The 19,449-nt window shown below is 44.6% G+C and overlaps 1 protein-coding gene across 2 annotated transcripts; it reads right to left on the reverse strand.

The window, feature by feature from the left end:
• Positions 1 to 1,359: 1,359 nt before the first annotated feature.
• OGFRL1 (opioid growth factor receptor like 1) lies at positions 1,360 to 17,757 on the reverse strand. Of its 2 annotated transcripts, none has more exons than XM_005308841.5 (7): positions 17,263 to 17,757; positions 9,990 to 10,076; positions 9,491 to 9,569; positions 5,336 to 5,414; positions 5,173 to 5,239; positions 4,884 to 5,029; positions 1,360 to 2,866 (listed from the first exon to the last, which is right to left on the reverse strand). In XM_005308841.5, the coding sequence occupies exons 1-7, from the start codon at positions 17,521 to 17,523 to the stop codon at positions 2,101 to 2,103; spliced, it is 1,485 nt and encodes a 494-aa protein (XP_005308898.1). In that variant the 5' UTR covers positions 17,524 to 17,757; the 3' UTR covers positions 1,360 to 2,100. The 2 variants fall into 2 exon arrangements, with proteins under 2 accessions (XP_005308898.1, XP_005308897.1); XM_005308840.5 differs by having other exon boundaries at positions 9,491 to 9,572; positions 17,263 to 17,755.
• Positions 17,758 to 19,449: the final 1,692 nt, after the last annotated feature.

Here is a 19,449-nt window from a genome sequence, read left to right on the forward strand (position 1 = left end):
AGCCAGGGTGTGAATGGAAAGCACATATTTGAAACAGCAGAAGTCAAGTGCACTATGGAACTTTTAGTGAACGGCAGCAGGGTCCACATGGCAACTTAACACACAGCAGATTTACACCCTGGTCTACACTACAGAGTTAGATTGATGCAAGACAGCTGTACATTGACCTAACTCTGTAAGTGTCTACACTAAAATGTTACTCCCATAGATGTAACTTGCACGCTACTTGCAAGAGGCATAGTCCTTAGGTTGATGTAGTTATGTCGACGCAGTGTCAGTGTAGACACTGTTTTGCTTATATCGACTGTTGCTGCCTTTCAGAAGCTGTCCCACAATGCCCCACACTGACAGTTTAATCAGCGCAAGTTCTCTTGGCGAGGCTGCCGACACAAGGAGCATAGTGTGGACATGCAAAAGCGATTTAATTATTGAGGTGGCTGTACGTCGACATAACTTAGGTCAACATAATTCTGCAGTGCAGATATATCTTAAGTCTCTGTATAGGCAAGCCCTAAGACCCTGATCTTTCAATGCAATGCGGATGCATGCAGGTGGACCCCTGCATCCACTTGAATCCCCACTGATTTCAAGGGGGCTCCACATTGCAGGATTGTGGCTTGAGCTGAATTATTCTTTAACCACTTCCAAAATAGGGGGACAAATTTTGATGTTCTTCCATAGCATATCTGTAGACTAAAGCTAGATATTAAAATGCTTCGTTGAGGCAAAAACATCCTTATAAATAGTGGTCTACTGTCACAGCATGAAACAATTGGAATTTTTACAAAAATTGAAACAAGGAGTTTTCCTCTGCTTAAGGTGTATTATGTACAACACGATTATAATATTTACTTTTACCACCTTCCTTCAGGAAAATTATGACATGCCATAATATTTTACATATAATGGCATTTATTAGTTAAATGTTGAAGTGCCCATGTAGGAATTGCTTTATTGGTGAAGTTACAAAACAAACATTATGGAGCCCAGGAGTGCTATTAGGCACAAAGACATTAGTTTTTCTGTAGCATGACACTTTGTGGGAAATTAATCTCTCATTGCATTTCATCTTTATGAGACCTGACCAAAATGCTCAATCTTAGGTGCTTATAATTAGGCAGTTAAATCTGTATTTAAGCACCTCAAATTTTGACTGTCTTTTCAGAGATAATTCTCAGGTTCTCAGCACTTCTGTAAAAAATCAGGCCATTTTTATTTTAGGTGTCTAAATATGGATGGACGGTCATTATTGCATGTGCAACTAGTGTCACAATGACAGAATATATTTCTGCAACTATAAACTTTTTGGATTCACATCCCAACAATCCTGAGCCCAACAACTGAAAATTCAGAACCAGATTTCTTTTCTTTTTTATACAGTAGATGGGAGAAGCAAAACCTGTCACCAGAGGGACACACTGGAGAGAGACTGAAAGAGATCTAAAGCACAGCTCACCCTGCAACTGTGACATATTAAGATTTTGTACAGTTTAATCATGAGTTACACTTCCACTTAATTTAAAATGATGCTTCACAAAATGGAACATTTTGATACCCAGTTCAGAAAGTCTCAGCCAAAAATGCTCATTTAAGATTAAAACCTTTGTACCTAATTTTGCCCTTGGATATCATGCGTGACTTCCACTGACTTCAAACACTGGCAGGCCTGGGCCCTTAAAAATAATTTGCAGAATATTGAAAAAGGCAATCAATATTGCAGTCTTTTCCTGTAAATCTTAAAACACCAACATTCTAATCCAATTTTTTAAATAATAGATGAACAAAGTGATATCAGAAATGAATGGCATTCCTTTCTAGACCGCAATCTAGCTGAAAAGGGGAATGTATAGAATTTAATCCTATATAGTTGTTTCAAATTAGCATATACATATTTTTAAACCATTTTGGATTGTGCCCTATAAACTGAGTTAAAATAAAAAAAAAAATCAACCCCTGAAAAGCTTAATCTGATGCTTTCAAATCCAGCCTGGTCCCATGATCTTCCTTACATTACACTAGATGTGAATATCATCCAAAATGAAAGAACAAGGAATTATTTGTTTCATTCAGTATGAAACATAACTAGTTTTAAATTTGGACTCATGATTGTATCTCATCTTTGTTCTTTATGGTGGATTCCACTGGAGGTTTATCCTGACCTAGGTTGTCTTGCACGTCTGCTGATACATTATTTGAACAGTTCTCACTGTCACATGGCTCTGTCTCTATAACTGTCGGATTTCCACAATCTTGGCTCAGATTTTCGCCATCTTTTCCCTTATCTTTTTTGGAATGAGAAATGTTCTCCTTTTTGTCTGACGAATTGAGAGCTTCCTCTGATTTGGAATTTTGACTTTCAGTATCACTGTTCTTTTCACTGTTGTTCTGCTTAGCAGCTTCACAGTTGGTTTCTGTTCCACACTGGTCGTTTTTTTCTCCATTTCTTGTGAGTTCTACCTTTTTTTCTTCAGCTGTTTTGCTACTTGAGCTACCAGTTATGGATGTATTCTTGGAATCTCTCCATTTCTTATGTTTAGAAATGTAACTATTGTGAGAAGAAACTGGGGATGTTGGCTTTTTACCTGTTTTGTTTCCCTCCAACTTCTGTTTTCTTGGTGGCCCCCAGATGAAATGCTCTGAAGGTGTATAATGTTGTTGGGCAAATCGCAGGAGCTGTCTCCTTTCTCTTCGGTCTCTAATGGTATATACAAAATATTCCAAAGCACTTTGCTTAATGTTGGGAATTGTGTCTTCCACAAGAGCTTCATGGAGAATAAATTTTACAAGCGGAGATTTGAAACTCTCATATCCAAGCTCACCAAGACTTTTCAGAATGCGAGTGATTCTTAAGTAGTTGTGTTGGGACCTGCAAGAAAAGATGCACTGAACTTATATAAAACTAACAGGGACAAGAAATACTTAAAAATAAATTCTACTGAAGTGAGAGATAGAGTATAGTCTAGTGGTTATAGGACTAGAGCCAGAAGTCTTGGGTTCCATTATCTGGTTTGCCATTGTGTCACCCTGGACATGTCATTTAATCTTTCTGTGCTTTATTTTCACCATCTGTAAAATGCAGATACTACTACTTAATAGTACCTTCCTCATAGGACAGTTGGGAGTGATAACTAATGTTTGTAAAATGCTGGGAGACTCCTGAATGAAGAGCTGTAAGTATGGAATCTGATCACTACTATCTGTTTATTTTAGCAATACACTGAATTAAAACTGTTTGGCTAGCTAGCATTGGAACACCTGAATTGAGCTTGTAAAATATGCAGTGACTGAGACCTTGGCTCTTGTGCTGCCCGACTTATTTAGGGCCTGATTCTAAGTCTACTAAGGTCAATGAGATGACTCAGATAAGTTACTGGATAAATAAAGTACTTGATGATTTTTTTCAAAAAAGGTAATTATTTGACCAGATTTATTTATAAGCAACCCCAACCTAAGAAAGCAGTGTGCACCCATAATGTCAGGAGAAAATATTGCAAGAAAACACACTTCAATTTCAAGCTCAGTGGTATTAGAAAAGTAGTATCAAACTTAAAAAAAAAATTGAGAGATAAATGTTGGCCAAATTCAACTCAGATTTATCTCCCAGATAATCCCTGTGAAGGAAATGGGATTACACAGGGTGAGAGTCAGGTCAAAATTTGGTCCAGTGTACGTTAAAACTATTCAGGTAGTGTTATAGTTGAGATAAAGCATTTAATTTTTAGGGGAGGATGGAAGCCTGCGCTTTTTCAGCCTTAGTAAAAGTGTGGAGAATTTGCTCTTCCTTGTAAAAGTAAAGAAAAGTGATAATCCAAAATTTGTTAATAGGCTAGAAGCATCATTTTGGGAATAGTTGAGAAATGTGTATAGTAGCGTGTTAGACAAACTAATATGGAGTTGTGTTCTTATTAAATAGTACTTGAAACAGGGGTGAAAGTAAGTTAAAGGATTTACCGGTATGCCGGAGTGCTGAGCAGGGGCGTGGCCTCAACCGGAAGAGGCGTGGCCTTTAAATCACCCCTGGAGCTACCAACTGCAGAGGCGGCTGGGAGCCCCAGGGCTCAGGGGCGATTTAAAGGGCCCGGGGCTCTGTCCGCCACTACCGCAGAGGAGCTCTGGGCCCTTTAAATCGCTGATGGAGCCCTGTTGCTGCTCCGGCAGCCAGGCTCAGGCGGCGATTTAAAGGGCCCGGGGCTCCGGTGGCGGGGATCCCTGGGCCCTTTAAATCGCCGCCCAAGTCCCCCTGCCAGAGCCCCGGGGTAGCAGCAGCAGGGCTTGGGCGGCACTTTAAAGGGCCGGGGCTCCCCGCAGCGGCAGGAGCTCCCAGCCCTTTAAAGAGCTGCCGGAGCTCCCCTGCTGGAGCCCCAGGGTAGCGGCAGCAGGGCTCAGGCGGCGCTTTAAAGGGCTGGGGCTCCCCACAGCGGCAGGAGCCCCCGGCCCTTTAAAGCATCGCCGGAGCCCTGCCGCTGCTACCCCGGGGCTCCGGAAGCGGGGCTTGAGCAGCGATTTAAAGGGCCCTGGGCTCCAGCCGCTGCAGCGAGCCCCAGGCCCTTTAAATTGCCAGCCTGGGAAAGCTGGTCTGGTATGGTGTACTGGCTTTTGCCGGTACGCTGTACCGTACCGGCTTACTTTCACCTCTGACTTGAAAGTACTACAGTCAGTGAATTCATGGCTGTTGGTTAGATTGACAGTAGGTAAGGAACATAGTCACAAGAATGTGTGGAAGAGATACACACATACAGACACAAAACAATCATTGATTCTTGCTTTTTGTCTCTCCCACTTTCCTGGCATTCTTTTGAAAATATGTCCTGCTTTTCTCTAGAAAACAAAAGATAAAAATTCTAAGGCAATTACACTGGCATCTAATACATGCCATTACTTACTCATTCAAATGTTGAAATCTTTCTTGCCAATTAGCAGCTCGAGCTACATTTCCTGTTTTATCAATTAGTTTTATTCCAAAAAACTCCAACATCATTTTATAAGCCAACAGGAATCTTCTAATTGCTTCTTTTGTTTTCTTGAATTCCTAATAAAACAAGAAGTTCATCTAAAATCCTAAATGGCTCTACAACAAATACTTTTGCATTGTACACAACAACCTGATACAATAACAAACAGTCATACTTCAATATTAATCTGACAGTTGACAGTAAACTCAATTTACATTACCTCTATTTCATATGTAGTTAATTCTTTAGCATAGAAATTCAAACCTTGTTCTCTAAGTGGAAAAAGCCTGTTTAAAAAAAAATAGTTTCAGTTTATGGTGAACAAAATAACACTTTTAATCATTTCAATGCTTTAAAATAAAAATAGCTAATAAGTAACCAACCACTGTATATAAGTGTGATTATGTTCCAATTTTTCATAGTCTCCCTTCCATTTATTCAGGACTTCTTCAATGTAAACTCCTGTATAAACAAATTCAGGAAATTATTAGGTAGCAATCAAAAATATCTTTCAAATATATCACAAATGTTTTAGGCCTATATTGTGCTTTGTGCTAAAGACATGCCATTAAATTAAAGAAGAGGATAATTAGCATTGTCCATACACAGATGTTAATTAATATAGACCAGCTATTCACCTCGTGTAAATTGGCATAGCTCCATTGATTTCAATAGATGCAGATTTATACCAGCTGAGGATATGGCACTATAACCTGTGTAAAGTATATGGACCATTGTTTACTCAATGGAGTAGATTTCTTATCACATCTAAAACAAGCTATTTACTCTGATGATATTCAGAGTGAAATCTGTAGTCACTACATTAACGCAACTCTGCATATATGAGATCCTAGTCTAGTAGCATATGTCATGAATACTGCAAGGAAGTCATTGATTCAAGAATCTCTCTGGTTGCCAGGTGCATTAGGATCTGGGAATTTGTTTCAATTAATTGTGCCTGAAACTCCTGATGCCACTAGTGCTGCCAAGAATTTAAATGGAGTTTCTCAAGTCACACTGGAAAAATCCACAACACTCCAGGAGAATTTCCACTTTTATTAGTCTCATCACATTAATGCATTTGGGTCCTACTGGCAAGCACAAACAGAAACCAACAGTAGGGGACCAAACCAAAATGGAATTTATGAATTATTATTAATCATTCATACCGTGCAGCACCTCAGAACGAGCTCCAGTCACACATTAGCACCCCTTTGTGCTAGGTGCTGAACAAAACACAGGACAAACCAATGACCCTCTGCCCAAAGCCTTACATTCTAATTATATAGTGGGATTTTCAAAAGCACGCTTTGCTAACTCTTCTCTGGTTGAAATGAACGGCAGTTTTATCACTGAAATATTGCCAACCCCCAAATTCAAAAACCATGAGAAAAACTAAAAAACAAACATGAGATTTAAGAAAAAAGATTCTCTCATGTCACAGTGCTGCCAACTCTCACAAATTTATAGGGCACGCTGATTTTGGCCCCCACTGCAGGGTCTCTACATGGCTACCTGATGGTGCAAAGCTTCCAGCTTCTCCCCAAACCAAAGTTCTAATTCATTATTTCTGTGTCTGCCTGCCCCAGTCCACATCTGCCCATCTCCCAGCCCAGCAACAAATTAAATACAAACACTGTGCCTACATCAGCTTTGCTCCCCACAGCCTCCCTTATCTGCTCTGGCAGTTCCAAGGGTTCTTCATCCATCTCCTAGGACCTTCTTCCTTTCCCCCCAGTCCTGGGAAGGAGAAAAGCTCTAGAGGCTCTTCACCCCCACTGTCTCTGCCCAGGCCTGCATGGAGGGGATGCAGAGAGCAGACTGACCCATTTTTCACAAAAGGGCAGCGGGAAGGAGGGAGCAGAGCTGCCTTGAGCTGCTAGGATCTTTCTGCTCACTACCTCCTCCCTGTGATGGAATGCACCCCTATATTCACACCCTACACATTGTTGTAATAATCTTTGTACAAAGCATGACTTGTGAGATATCATCTGAAAACTCAACTTGCTGATCAGAAATATCATGGTAAAATGTGTATAGCAGCATTACATGTTAAAAGTACATGTTCAAAACTCACAACGCATCAAACTGGTCAAACAAGCCTGTCTTGAACAGTGTGTATTTGTTTTAATTTGCATTTAAGTAATAAACAGAGTCATTAAATAGAAAGCGGAAGGGAGGAAACCTGCATGTGAGCATACATAGGTGAAAAACACCTCAAGAGTCTCCTCTCCTCCTGTCCATCTCACTCTTCGTATTTGAGAAGACAAAAGAAGCAGCTGTTGGATTCTTGGGGAGAGGTCCTGGAAGCATGTAGTGAGAAATTTTGCTTAAATCTAATATAGTTTGGTAAGTGTTTTATCTTTATTTTTGTAACTATTTCTGACTGTTTTTCCTATGCTTATTCTCAATTAAAATTTCTCTCTTTATCGTTAATAAACTTGTTTTATTGTTTTATCTAATCCAGTGTGTTTAAGAAGTGTCTGTAACTCCATTTAAAGTAGCAAGTTGTATATTATTCCCTTAAAGGAATAACAGACTCAATATATTTGGACTGTCCAGAAGAGGGCTGAGCAGTACAAGACATCCAGATTTCTCTCTAGAAATGTAACTGGGAATGTGTTGGTGTCACCCTGCGGTATAATCAAGGCTGATGAGAGCCAGGGTGTGACTAACAGGCTGCAATTACAGAAACACATCTGGGAGTTACCTGCATGCTGGCAAGCTGTTTGTAAGAGGTCCAAGTTGGGAGCTACAACAGTAAGGCACTGCAAGGCACCACATGTTGCAGGGCAAGGGTGATACAGCCCCCCCGCACTGGTCTGGATTGCCAGGGTGTGACTGGTATGTCACACTACCCTCCTGTGAGAATGGCATCACTCCCCTATCCAAAACCACCTCTGACTCCTGAGGGGAGAGCTAAGCCTGCCTCCTGCAGTCCTGGTTGGATGCTCTTCCACAGGACATGGGGCAGTGAGAAAGGTAGCCAGTGAAAGGGGTTTTTCTCATGAGTAGGGCTAGAAATCACCAGGAACGCCTCACATTATTACCATGCTGGCTTTAGTACCAGCCAAAATGATGTTATTCACAGTGATTCAAGAGATTGGCAGCACTGCCACCAAATTCCAGGGGAGCAGGGGAAGGCCTATTCTGAGTGACTCTGGAAAAAAAAACACACCCTAAATCTATAGCCTTTAGCACCAAACTATGGCTACCTCAGAGCCAGTGTTGTGGTAAGCAGGTGGAGGCAGGGAGCTCCTTTCCCACTATGCTCGCGAGCAGTTGGCCCCATAGAGTGGGTGCTTGCACTCCCTATGGACACCACCCAAAATTATATGGAGTCACGCTGGATTGGGAGATCCTTCCTATTCTCTCTTTGGAACACTTCCTTGCCAAAGATCAGAACCAATGCTTTATCCTCATCCCCCTTGATCTGTCAGCCCCCTTTGGCATAGTCCTCCATGCTTTTCTTATTGAAATCTTGTCTTCCCTTGGCTTCCATGATCCTGGTTCTCTTCCTATCTCTCTAATCACTCCTCCAGCATGCCCGGCAGAGGATCCACCTCATTCCTCCTCCAATTTCCTGTGGAGGTGCCACAGAGCTCTGTACTTGGTCCCCCCATCTCTTCTTGCTATACATTTTATCTCTAGGTAATCTCATCCACAATCATAAATTCAATTACCATTTCTAATCTGACAACTCACAGATCTACCTCTTGATTCCAGACCTGTCGCCTTCTGTCTCTTGTTTTATACTTATATCACCCGCTCTCTAGGGCAGGAACTGTCTGTTTGTTCTTTGTCTGTACGGAACCTACCACAATAGGATAATGGTCCATGACTAGGGCTCCTAGGTGCTACAGTAATACAAATATTAATAATTACCATGCATAAGCAAGCATCCAGAGGATTGTGCTGGAAAAGCACCTTCTTAACCATTTTTAAAGGTGTAACAAGTGCTGCTGGTGACTTCTTACCCCAGGACCACTGGAGGCATTGAGCCTGCTCCTGGCCTTCTCAGGTATAATGCGTCCAGTGCTGGTGTTTGCAAGAGGCACTTCCTCCAGCCCTACTGCATCATCACTCTGTCTGTAACAGTCATAACGCAGCCCTTAAACTATTCTTAATGGAATATCTTATTTCTATGTTAAAGATATCACTGCAGCTTGATGTGCAGTTCGTAACATAAGCAACTGCCATTGGTGTTCATGAAAGGTGCGGTTAGTGCCCCATGACTGCATTGGGAATGCATTGCTTAGAATTTCCAGCCATGACTGAAATTTTCCACTGTAGAACAGGGAGTAATTTAATAAATAATTTCTGTGTTATACATCCACCTTTAAGGAATGGTGTATACTGCAGTGTTCTCAGTATATTAGCATTACACTACCGGAAAAGTCAATTAAAAAAGGCACTGTGTGGACATTTTTGTGACATAAGTATTACACAAACCTAGTCCTTAGTACTTAGTAATTATCAGTTCAGTTTTATGTTATTATTTCATATTTTTTTGTTACTACTAATGTCAGATTACTCACCATCAGGTTTAAAGGGAATTTTATTCTTATAAAATCGGAGATTGCACAAGTCATTTTGATACCGGAGATCTTTAAAGTTCTGCTGAAAAGAAACAAACAAAGCATTATTAGCCTGCAATAAAACTATCAACAGTGGAAGTATGCTGGCATTCAGCTCTTTTAAAAAGATTTTAGAACCAAAAAGGTAGGCCTTTAAAAATATTAAGTCATTGGGACTATTCACGTGCTTAAAATTAAGCATGTGCATAAGAGTTTGCATGATCGGGGCCTTAGACTGTAAGCTCCTCAGGCATGAAGAAGTTTTATAGGTTTGGGAGGAAACAATGGCACATCGGGTCCAGTCGTCTCCTTCTGGCATTTTCTTTTGGCTATTACATCAGAAATTCTACTCTTTTCATTGTCTCATACTTAACAGGGAAAGATAAAGCCTCTTTTAATGAGTTCTGTTGGTTATTGTTCTTTATTTAAAGAGTGTTTTTAAACCACAAAATGCCCTTACTGGATATTGGTGTCGATACTTGTACAAGTCTCTTGCTGCATAAAAGCTCCTCTTTGGTTTCGTTGTCAGCTCAGTTGCATCATCACTCTGAAACATTTAAAGAGTAGTTAACATCCACCTACAGCCAAACTGAACACTGATTTGTATTATTATGGCGTTAGACATTTTAAAATAATTATTTTGCTGAATGGGCTTCAACAATTCTGAATACATAGATCTACAATTGCATAAATTTACTTAAGCTTTCATCAAACAATATAAATATGTGACAGGAAGGATATTTTTAACACAACAACTTTACTTTAACATATGAACAAAAGCAGGGCTAGTACACATGGTAGATGCTTTAATAAATTCTATAATTTCTTGAATTTGGACCAGTAGGTCGGCCAGTGATTTATTTACTGAATGTAAAACTTATCTAGAAATTATTTAAAAAGCGCAAATGCTTATCATGACAAAATAAGAAGTGGCTGAACATGAAAGTGAAGCATAACTATACCTTTATGTTAGTGAAATCAGACTATTCATAAATCTGTGTCATATCTTACCATGAAAGCATACCTATAGCTACCACTGCATCCTGTGGAAGAAAACTGTTGAATGGCAAACAAGAATATTTGTAGTACTGTCAAACTATTTTATATAATTCAATAAACTAGTGTTTAGAACTGTCAAGGCTGATTCCCCACTCTGGCACTTCGAATGCTGAAGGTGGGGGCCCACAAGGATTTTAAAAATTAATACTGGCCACTCCAGGCTTGTATTAAACTCCCAAGGTTACAGCTTTTCTCTGACCTTGGCTTGGTAAATGTGGCCACCACTCAAATGCAAACCCCTTTTGGACCCAGGAAAGAGCACTTGGGAATTCCTCCCTAGGGGGTACCCTCAAGCTCTTTCACACACACACCCTTCCAGGGAAGAGCTAAGAAAGAAAACAAAGGAAATCAGCTGTTGCCACCAGCTAATTAAACAACATGTGCACAAACCTCTTAGGGCACCAAAAATTCAATCCTGTTCTTTAAAAAGGTAAATTTTATTAAAAATAAAAAGAAAGAAAATACATCTGGCACTTAGGCTTTTGCTACATTTCAAAAGAGCAATTCCAAAAATTAAGCACCCAAAATAGCTTTCTTGGGGGTTCAGCTTAAAGGTTACAAGCAAACAAAAGCATCTGGGATTAGATCAGAGCCTTACAGAAAATAAAAGAAATAAACCTAATTGCATCTTTCTAGACATTCCTAATCTACTTACATATTTGGGTAGTTCTAGGTATAATCTGATGATTTCCATGCCTGGCAAAAAACTTTTTACAGCATAATCATATCCCTGACTTACTCTGTTCCCCTCTCTCTGGAGAACAACCACAGAACACAAAGGGAAAGCTTCTTTCCACCAATTTTAAAAAGTTCTAGCCTTCCCATTGGCTCTTTTGGTTAGGTGCCCACTCCCTTTTCTATACCTGGAGGACTTTTTAACCCTTTACAGGTAAAGCAAGCAGCCATCAAGAGGGACTTTATAGCTGACTGGGTGTCCGTAAAAGGAAACTACTCCCTCCCCCCCTTCATTTATCACAAGAACATAAGTTTACGTTCCAGTGAAAAGCGTCATTAAACCCCTAAAGCAAAATTGTTCTTGGGGAAAAAAAAAAACATTTATGAAAGCTTGTAGCAGATCCCAACTGTTTTGGAATCTATGGGCCTGATTCAGAGCCCACTGAAGTCAATGGAAAGACTCCCATTGGCTTCAGCGGGCAGGGCCGGCTTTAGGCCAATTCGACCAATTTCCCTGAATCGGGCCCCGCCCCTAAGAGGGCCCCACGCCCAAGCCCCAGTACGATGTACCGGCAAGAGCCGGTATGCTGTACCCGGGTGGCCCGGCTTCCCCAGGGGGCAATTTAAAGGGCCTGGGGCTCCCAGCAGGAGCCCCAGGCCCTTTAAATTGCCACCAGAGCCCCACAGCTGGAGCCCTGGGGTAGGGCTGCAGGGCTCTGGGGGCTATTTAAAAAGTCCAGGGCTCCCGTTGCTTCTACCGCCCTGGCCCTTTAAATAGCCCCGGAGCCCCAAGCTGCTGCTGCTGCTACCCCAGTGGGGGAGGGAGGAAGAGGAGGAGGGGGCACTTACCGTACAGGGTAGGCTGTACCCGCACCCTCTGCCCACACCAGCCCCACATCCCCTGCCTTACCCGCAGCCAGCCCCGGTCTTCAGCCAGCTCCGCACCCCCTGCCCGCAGCCAGCCCCTGCCGCACCCCCTGGCCTGCCCGCACCAGACCCCCGCCCTGCCGCTGCCTGCAGCCAGCCCTGTGCCCCCTGCCCACAGCCAGCCCCTGCCGCACCCTCTGCCCTGTCTCCAGCCAATCCCTGCCGCACCCCCCTGCGGCACTGCCCAAAGCCAGCCAGCCCCACACACACACCTGACCACACCAGTCCTGAACCCCTTGCCCTGCCTGTAGCCAGCCCCGCACCACCTGCCCTGCCTGTAGCCAGCCCCTGCCGCACACACCCCTGCCTGAAGCCAGCCAGTCCTGCACTCCTCTGTCTCCAGCCCTGCCAACTCATGCCACACCCCCCATGTGGCCCTGCCTGAAGCCAGCCAGCCCACCCCACACACCCCTGTCTCCAGCCAGCTACGCACCCCTTGCCCTGCCTGCAGCCAGACCTTACCTCCAGTCAGCCCCTGCCCTGCCTCCAGCCAGCCCCATGTCCAGTGGTGCCCTGCAGTTCCCAGGGCAGTAACCCTGCACACCTGCTTCAGTGAGGGGGGCAGGGAGCAGCTGGTACCCATACATGTGCACACACCCCCAGGGAGTGGTGGGGACCCACACATGTGAAACTGAGTTCAGGCCCATCTTTTTAAAAAAGAACTTTAGGTAGGGTTAACATACATCTGTATTTTCCCGGACATGTCAGGCTTTTTGGTTCTTAAATCGCCGTCCGGACGTATGGGAACCCTATTGGTACAAAAAACAAAAAAAAACAAAAAAACTGTGGCACATCCCTTAAATCAGAACTTTATATAGGGAACCGGTTGCTAAGAAATGAAAGGCTTCTTTTTTTTTTTTTAAACACGTTTTTTTTTAAGTCATCCCTGCCGGGGCTCTGCCGAAAATGTTCAAATTGGGCCCCACACTTCCTAAAGCCGGCCCTGTTAGCGGGTGCTGGATCAAGCTGTATACGTTTTACAAAAACCCAACCAAAAGCATCCATATATTGAGACTTGCTAATTCTGTTATGCACTTTATTTTTCACACCATTTTGTTTTCTACAATACTGTAATCAGAGATCCTGCTATTTGTTTTAAGATCCTGAAATAAAACTCTCTTACAGAAATCAATACACAAACTTTGGTTTGGTTTGGGAGGGGAGAAAGCACACACTCCTTTACACCTTATGTGTGGTGTACGGACAGAGCCAGGCTTACTCCTGTGTGATTACACAGGATATCCTCCATCCACTGTACCCCAAACTCCTTGCCATTAATACATTGTTTACAAGATGCTTTGATGACAAACTGTCTTTGATGACAGACTGGCTCTGACTCCAACTAAAGATAAAACATGCTTACTTGGACAGGAAATAGCCTTTGATAATTAAATACCAGGCATTAGCTGCTCCACCATGATACATGAAGCAGAATGACAGTAAATTTTAAAAAGAACAGGAGTACTTGTGGCACCTTAGAGACTAACAAATTTATTAGAGCATAAGCTTTCATGGGCTACTGCCCACTTCTTCGGATGATATGCATCCGAAGAAGTGGGCAGTAGCCCATGAAAGCTTATGCTCTAATAAATTTGTTAGTCTCTAAGGTGCCACAAGTACTCCTGTTCTTTTTGCGGATACAGACTAACACGGCTGCTACTCTGAAACCAGTAAATTTTAAAATTCTAGTTCTTATTTCATTTACATATACCTCAAAAATTAAACACTTCTACAAAGTTAAGAAAAAGCCGGACCTCATTGATGAAGTTCTGATGCCACTGAAATCAATAACTGTTTTGCCATTGATTTAACTGGGTCAGGATTTCATCCTATGTTCCTAAACGTAGAACTCAGTACTTGAAACTCTCGATATCAGGTCCAGTACGAAGTCACAAATCTATGTTGTATATTACCCAATACTTATACATATCCTCAACCCCTTCAACAGAGGGGGTCAGTTTAGAAACAAATTTAATTTTGGTGTTTCAAAATTTAAAAAATAATCTTCACTGTGGATGTCAGCAAAGACTTAGCGCAGGCTTTCTGATTGAAATTGTAAGCACATTGCAAGGGTTACCGTATATACTTGATCATAAGCCGGTTCGTTTATAAGCTGACCCCCCATCGCCCAAGATGGATAAGTAAAAATTGAAATTTTTATAACCCATTCATAAGCCAACCCTATAATTCAGGGGTCAGTAAACTTTGGCTTCCGGGCCATCAGGATAAGCTGCTGGTGGGACGAGATGGTTTGTTTACCTCGAGCGTCCGCAGGCACGGAGATAAACCTAAGTAAACAAAGTGTCCCGGCAGCCAGCTGCTTATCCTGATGGGCCAGGACAGCAACTGGTGGGGAAATTTTTTTGGGGGGGGAGAAGCTGGGCGTCAGGGGAGTAACCCCTGTGACAACCCCCCACATGACCCCACCCCTAGCCTGGGACCCTCACACTCTTCCCATCCCTTCCCACCTTATCTGGGGAGGGCCAGGGGAGGATGTCTCTGACCTGGGTGGAGCTACTCCAGCAGGCCGGGCAGCGCGGCCGCAGCCTGCTCCGGCGGGCCAGACCAGGTGGCGCGGCTGCAACATGTTCCCGCAGGTTGGGCCAGGTGGCACGGCCGCAGCGTACTTTGGCGGTGTGGACACAGCTTGCTCTGGGGGGCGGGGCCAAGTGGCATGGCTTCAGCCTGCCAGCCCCGGAGCTGCAGCTGCTTTGGAGGCTGGGGGGAGCAGCGTGGCCAGAAGCGGAGAGACTCTGGCCCTGCCTCTTCCCTTCTGTCTCTGCTCCGTGTACTGCCTCTCCTTTCCCCCTCTGTTGGGGGGAGGGGCTGTGTCCCACCTCTCCCTCTCTATACCCATTCATAAGCTGACCCCCTTCTCTGGTGCTTCCCTATTTTACTAAAAAAAATTCAGCTTATGAACGAGTATATACGGTAGTTCTCACTTTATGGCTTACAAATATTTGCTACTATAGTAAATCTGAAAAAAAAATTGACTTGTTTTGGACATCCAAGTGTAAGAATGCTTACCATAACAAGACACTTGCAAGCTGTGCAATATATTTGTGTTTGGATTGATCTTATGTTGTTAATTTTCCTAGTGCCATCTATGATACACAACATTTAATTCTAATTGTTCATCTCAGTCACTCAAACATGAGACAATCTTCCATTTAGACTCCTAGGCACTGGTTCTACCCTCAGTTACATGGTGTGCAGGTGCACCTCCTATTAATGTCAATGGGAGTTGCACGTGAGTAACTGAGGGTCAAACTCGGCCTTTAGGCTTTATTTACATTAGTCTTTCCCCCCCCTTTCAAATTTCCCACCACTGCTACCACCAGTTCTGCTACTCTGGGGGTAACAGTGGTAGGAATGATGCTATACATAGCAGCTAGCAGCAAGCCCTGCTCAGAATTGGTATACGTGTTATGGCAACTAAAATATTGGCAGCTGCTGATACACTGGCACCCAGGCGTAGTCAATTATTTTTTGGCAAGGTCCACATTTCTTGGGTAAGATCTAGTCAAGGTTCATATTCCAGAGAAGAAAATAATAAAAAAATAACAATAATGATCATAAATAATAATAATAAGTAAATACATAGATTTTGGGGTCCATTCAAAAACATCTGGCGGTCCGGATCTGGCCCCTGGTCCGCCTATTGATTGGGTGCCAGCAGGGATAATCTACACAAAGGCTCCCACTGTCGCTACTCTTCGTAGAACACTACAGATGCTACTAATGGTGATAATTTTAAGGGAAAGTTTCCTACTATAGATAAAATCTTAGTGTAGAAACAAACATGGAAGCCTCAGAGACATCAAGACCACATCAATATACTAGTCTTATATCTCTTAATAAGCCACTGCTGCCGAGCCTGACAGCTGCTCTACTACACTAACAATTCTCAACCTTTTCAGCAACTGTACTAGTTTAGCAGACACTGATCCCAATGTCTGGTAACGTGCTGAGCTCTGTGTTAGGGATGTTGAGCTCTTTCAAATCTCACTAAAGTCACTCAGCCTGTCGTAGGTTCAGGAGCATAATACCTTGGTTATACCAACCAGTGCACATCACTTTCTATCCTTTTGTGCACAATTTGTGGACCCTGAGCTGTTCCAAACTTCAGACATGTGCAATCATGAGAAAGCAGCAAAGCTGCCACTGCAGGTCACTTACAGATGAATGGGAAATAGGTAGCAAAGCAATGTGACCTTGCACTGAGAATCACTATTGAAAGGGGAGCATAAAACTCCAATCACGGGTGCCAGAAAGTACTAGAAGTAATACTATAATTATTGTACTTAGCATGTTTCATCTTGAAGGACTCTACAAATATTAACTAACTTTCCATCTCAAGAGAGATTAAGTCTTCACAGAGAGGTGAAATCAAAAGACTTGCCCTAGGCCACACCAAGGTGTCAATATCAGAGCCAAGATTAGACCTCCTGAGTTCCTGGTTTCCAGTCCTTTGCTCTAGCCACACATTCCCCATGGTTGGTAACCAGAGCATTAGATTTCTAAGAGGCTATCAAGACAATCTTGGTCTCAAACAGCCCTTGAGGCCAGTAGAAATGAGCTGTGAAGCAAACTGTGCATTAGGGGAAATACAAATACAAAAAAAAAAAAAAAAAAAAAATCCCCACAGCCCAACACACTTCCTCCTTTTTCAGCTTGATACAGAGCACACGTCACCAGGAGGAAAACAAGCAACCAGGCAGCAGCAGGCGGCACACACAGAAAGCAGCGAAGTACCCAAGCGGGGTCTGCCTCCCCCAGCTCGGGGGTGCCACTCAGCCCCCTTCGCCCCCCCCATTTGTGCTGCTTTATTCCAAGGCAAAGATCCAGCCCAATTTACTCTTACAACACAAGGGGGAAGGGTGCCGAGAAAGCAGAGCAAAGCCTCAGCGCCCCAAGCCTGCTGCATTCATGGGACACCCATGACCGTAGAGACCTCCCACAGCCCTGGCTGGGGGCGGTGAGAAAACACCAGCCGCTCCAGGGCTGCCGGGGCACGGGGGGCTCTGTCTGGCTCCTAGCCAGCCTGCTGGAGTTGGCGGTGTCAGGGGTACCTGCTCAGGGCCGGGGGCTGCTGCTGCTTCTCGGCCCCCTTCCACCTCTTCCCCTTCCTGCTGGGTCTCCTCGGGCCGGGCGCTTGCGGCAGGGAGCGGGGCCGGCGGTTCCGGGGCTGGCTCTTCCCCACCGGCCGCCTCCTGCTGCTGGTCCCCGCCTGGGTCCTGCAGCTCGGGCTCGGAGTCCGTCTCCCAGGTGGAGTCGCAGTCCTCCACCGTGGCGGGCTCCTTGACGCTGACCCCGCTCAGCAGGCTGCCCATCGGGGAGGCGCGATGACAGCCCCTGAGCCGAGCGCCTTCGCCTCCTCCGGGAGGACGCGGAGAGCCGGGGGAAGGGGCCGCGGGCGGGCTAGGGCTGCAGCGGCTGCTGCTGGGGCATGTCAGTGCGGGGAGGCCGCAGGCAGGGAGCCCAGGGAGGAGGAGAGCGGGAGCAAGGCAAAGGCGGCAGCCGGGGCTGCCTGCGCCTCAGCCGGTCCCCAGCCTAGAGACACACACACAGGGAGGAGCTGGAGGCTTCGGGATTTCCACAGAAAGCGCTCGAGCACGCCCCTTCCCTCCCCCTGCTCCTGCATGAATGAGACACATGAGGCAGGGTCTAGCTCAGGCTCCCTCGTGGGCTCGCCTGCACTAGCCGGTTAGCACGAGGTCGAGCTCTAGCCCTCTCCCCAACAGGGAGGGCTACACTGCAGCTGTAATTTCCAGCTGGTGTGGACATAGCCGTGCTAGTGGCACAGGTGGTGGCTCCGTCCAAGACATGTCCGCACTATGAGGAAATGGATTACTTCATTAGCAGTGCCACAAGCATTGACCCTGATTTTACACTGGACAGTTTAAGGGCTCTGTGCAGGGTTGTGAGTCAGATGGACAGCAAGGAACCCATAGAGCAAGAAGACAGAAAATTGGAGCTAGAGGAACCAGTGTTTGGTGCTTCTGCGCCCAGTCTGAGCTGGGTCTTGAATCCCAGGACATGTTTGGGAATGAGATTGAAGCAACAGGAAGGGGCATCACAAATTCATAGTTTATGGTCAGAAGGGATCATTGGATCATCTAGTCTGACCTCCTGTATAGCACATGCCATTAAATTTACTCATGTATTGAGTCCAATAACTTGAGTTTGGCAAAAGTATATCTTCCAGAAAGGTATCCAGCACTTCTCTTAGTATTTTGTTCCAATGGTTAATCAACCTCACTATTACAAATTTGTGCCTTATTTTTTAATTGTCTGGCTTCAGCTTCTAGCCACTGGTTCTTGTCAGAGCCGTCCCTTGGGTAGGGTGAATTGGGGTGACTGCTCTTTGGTGGCCCCGGCGGGCCCGTGTGGTTGGCCGGAACGGTCGGTCCTGGAGGAGATTAATCTGTCCTTTCTGCCCAAGGCCCCCCTGTTCCGGGCCCCGCACTTTGGGGGGCCCAGCGGGCTGGTGTGATTGGCCGGCACGATCGGTCCCAGAAGAGAAGACTCCGTCGCTTCCGCCCCAGGCTCCGCACCCCTCTAGGGACGGCCCTGGTTCTTGTTATGCCGTTCTCCGCTGGATTAAAGAGCCCATTAGTACCCAATATTTTCTCTCCGTGAAGATATTTATACACTATAATCAAGTAACCTTTCATTTTTCTTTTGGGGTAAGCTAAATTGATTGAGCTGTTTAATTCTCTCACTGTGAAGCATTTTCTCCAGACTGTAAATCATTTTTGTGGCTCTTCTCTGCACCTCTTCAATTTTATTAACATCCACGACAACTATATTCACTATTCCAGTATTACTCTCACCAGTGCCATATACACAGGTAAAATCACTTCCTTACTCCTACTCATTAGTCTCCTGCTTATACCTCCAAGGATTGCACTAGCCTGATCACTGGTGCTGCTGGGTTGAGCTGTAAGGGGTTATGCCTTTCAATAGCCCAGCCCAGCCTTGTCCAGCAGCACCAGCTCCTGCAGCCTGTGTACCCACTTCTCTGCAAGAAAGAGCGTTCTCCCCTCCCCCATGGCCTGCAGGATGCAGACCTCCTCTAGTCTCTACAAAGACCAAAGTCTCTTCTTGCCTCTCCAGCTACCCTTCCATACCATCATCCCAGCAACCTGCTGTCCTCAGAACCCAGCTCTTCCAACCCACCCCTAGATCAAACAATCTATTCCCAGTCCCCAAAATGAGGACCCTATAATCCAAGATCCCCTTCCTGCCACAAACCC

This window comes from Chrysemys picta, chromosome 3, assembly GCF_011386835.1.
Source record: "Chrysemys picta bellii isolate R12L10 chromosome 3, ASM1138683v2, whole genome shotgun sequence".
In the NCBI taxonomy this organism is placed as follows: domain Eukaryota; kingdom Metazoa; phylum Chordata; order Testudines; family Emydidae; genus Chrysemys; species Chrysemys picta.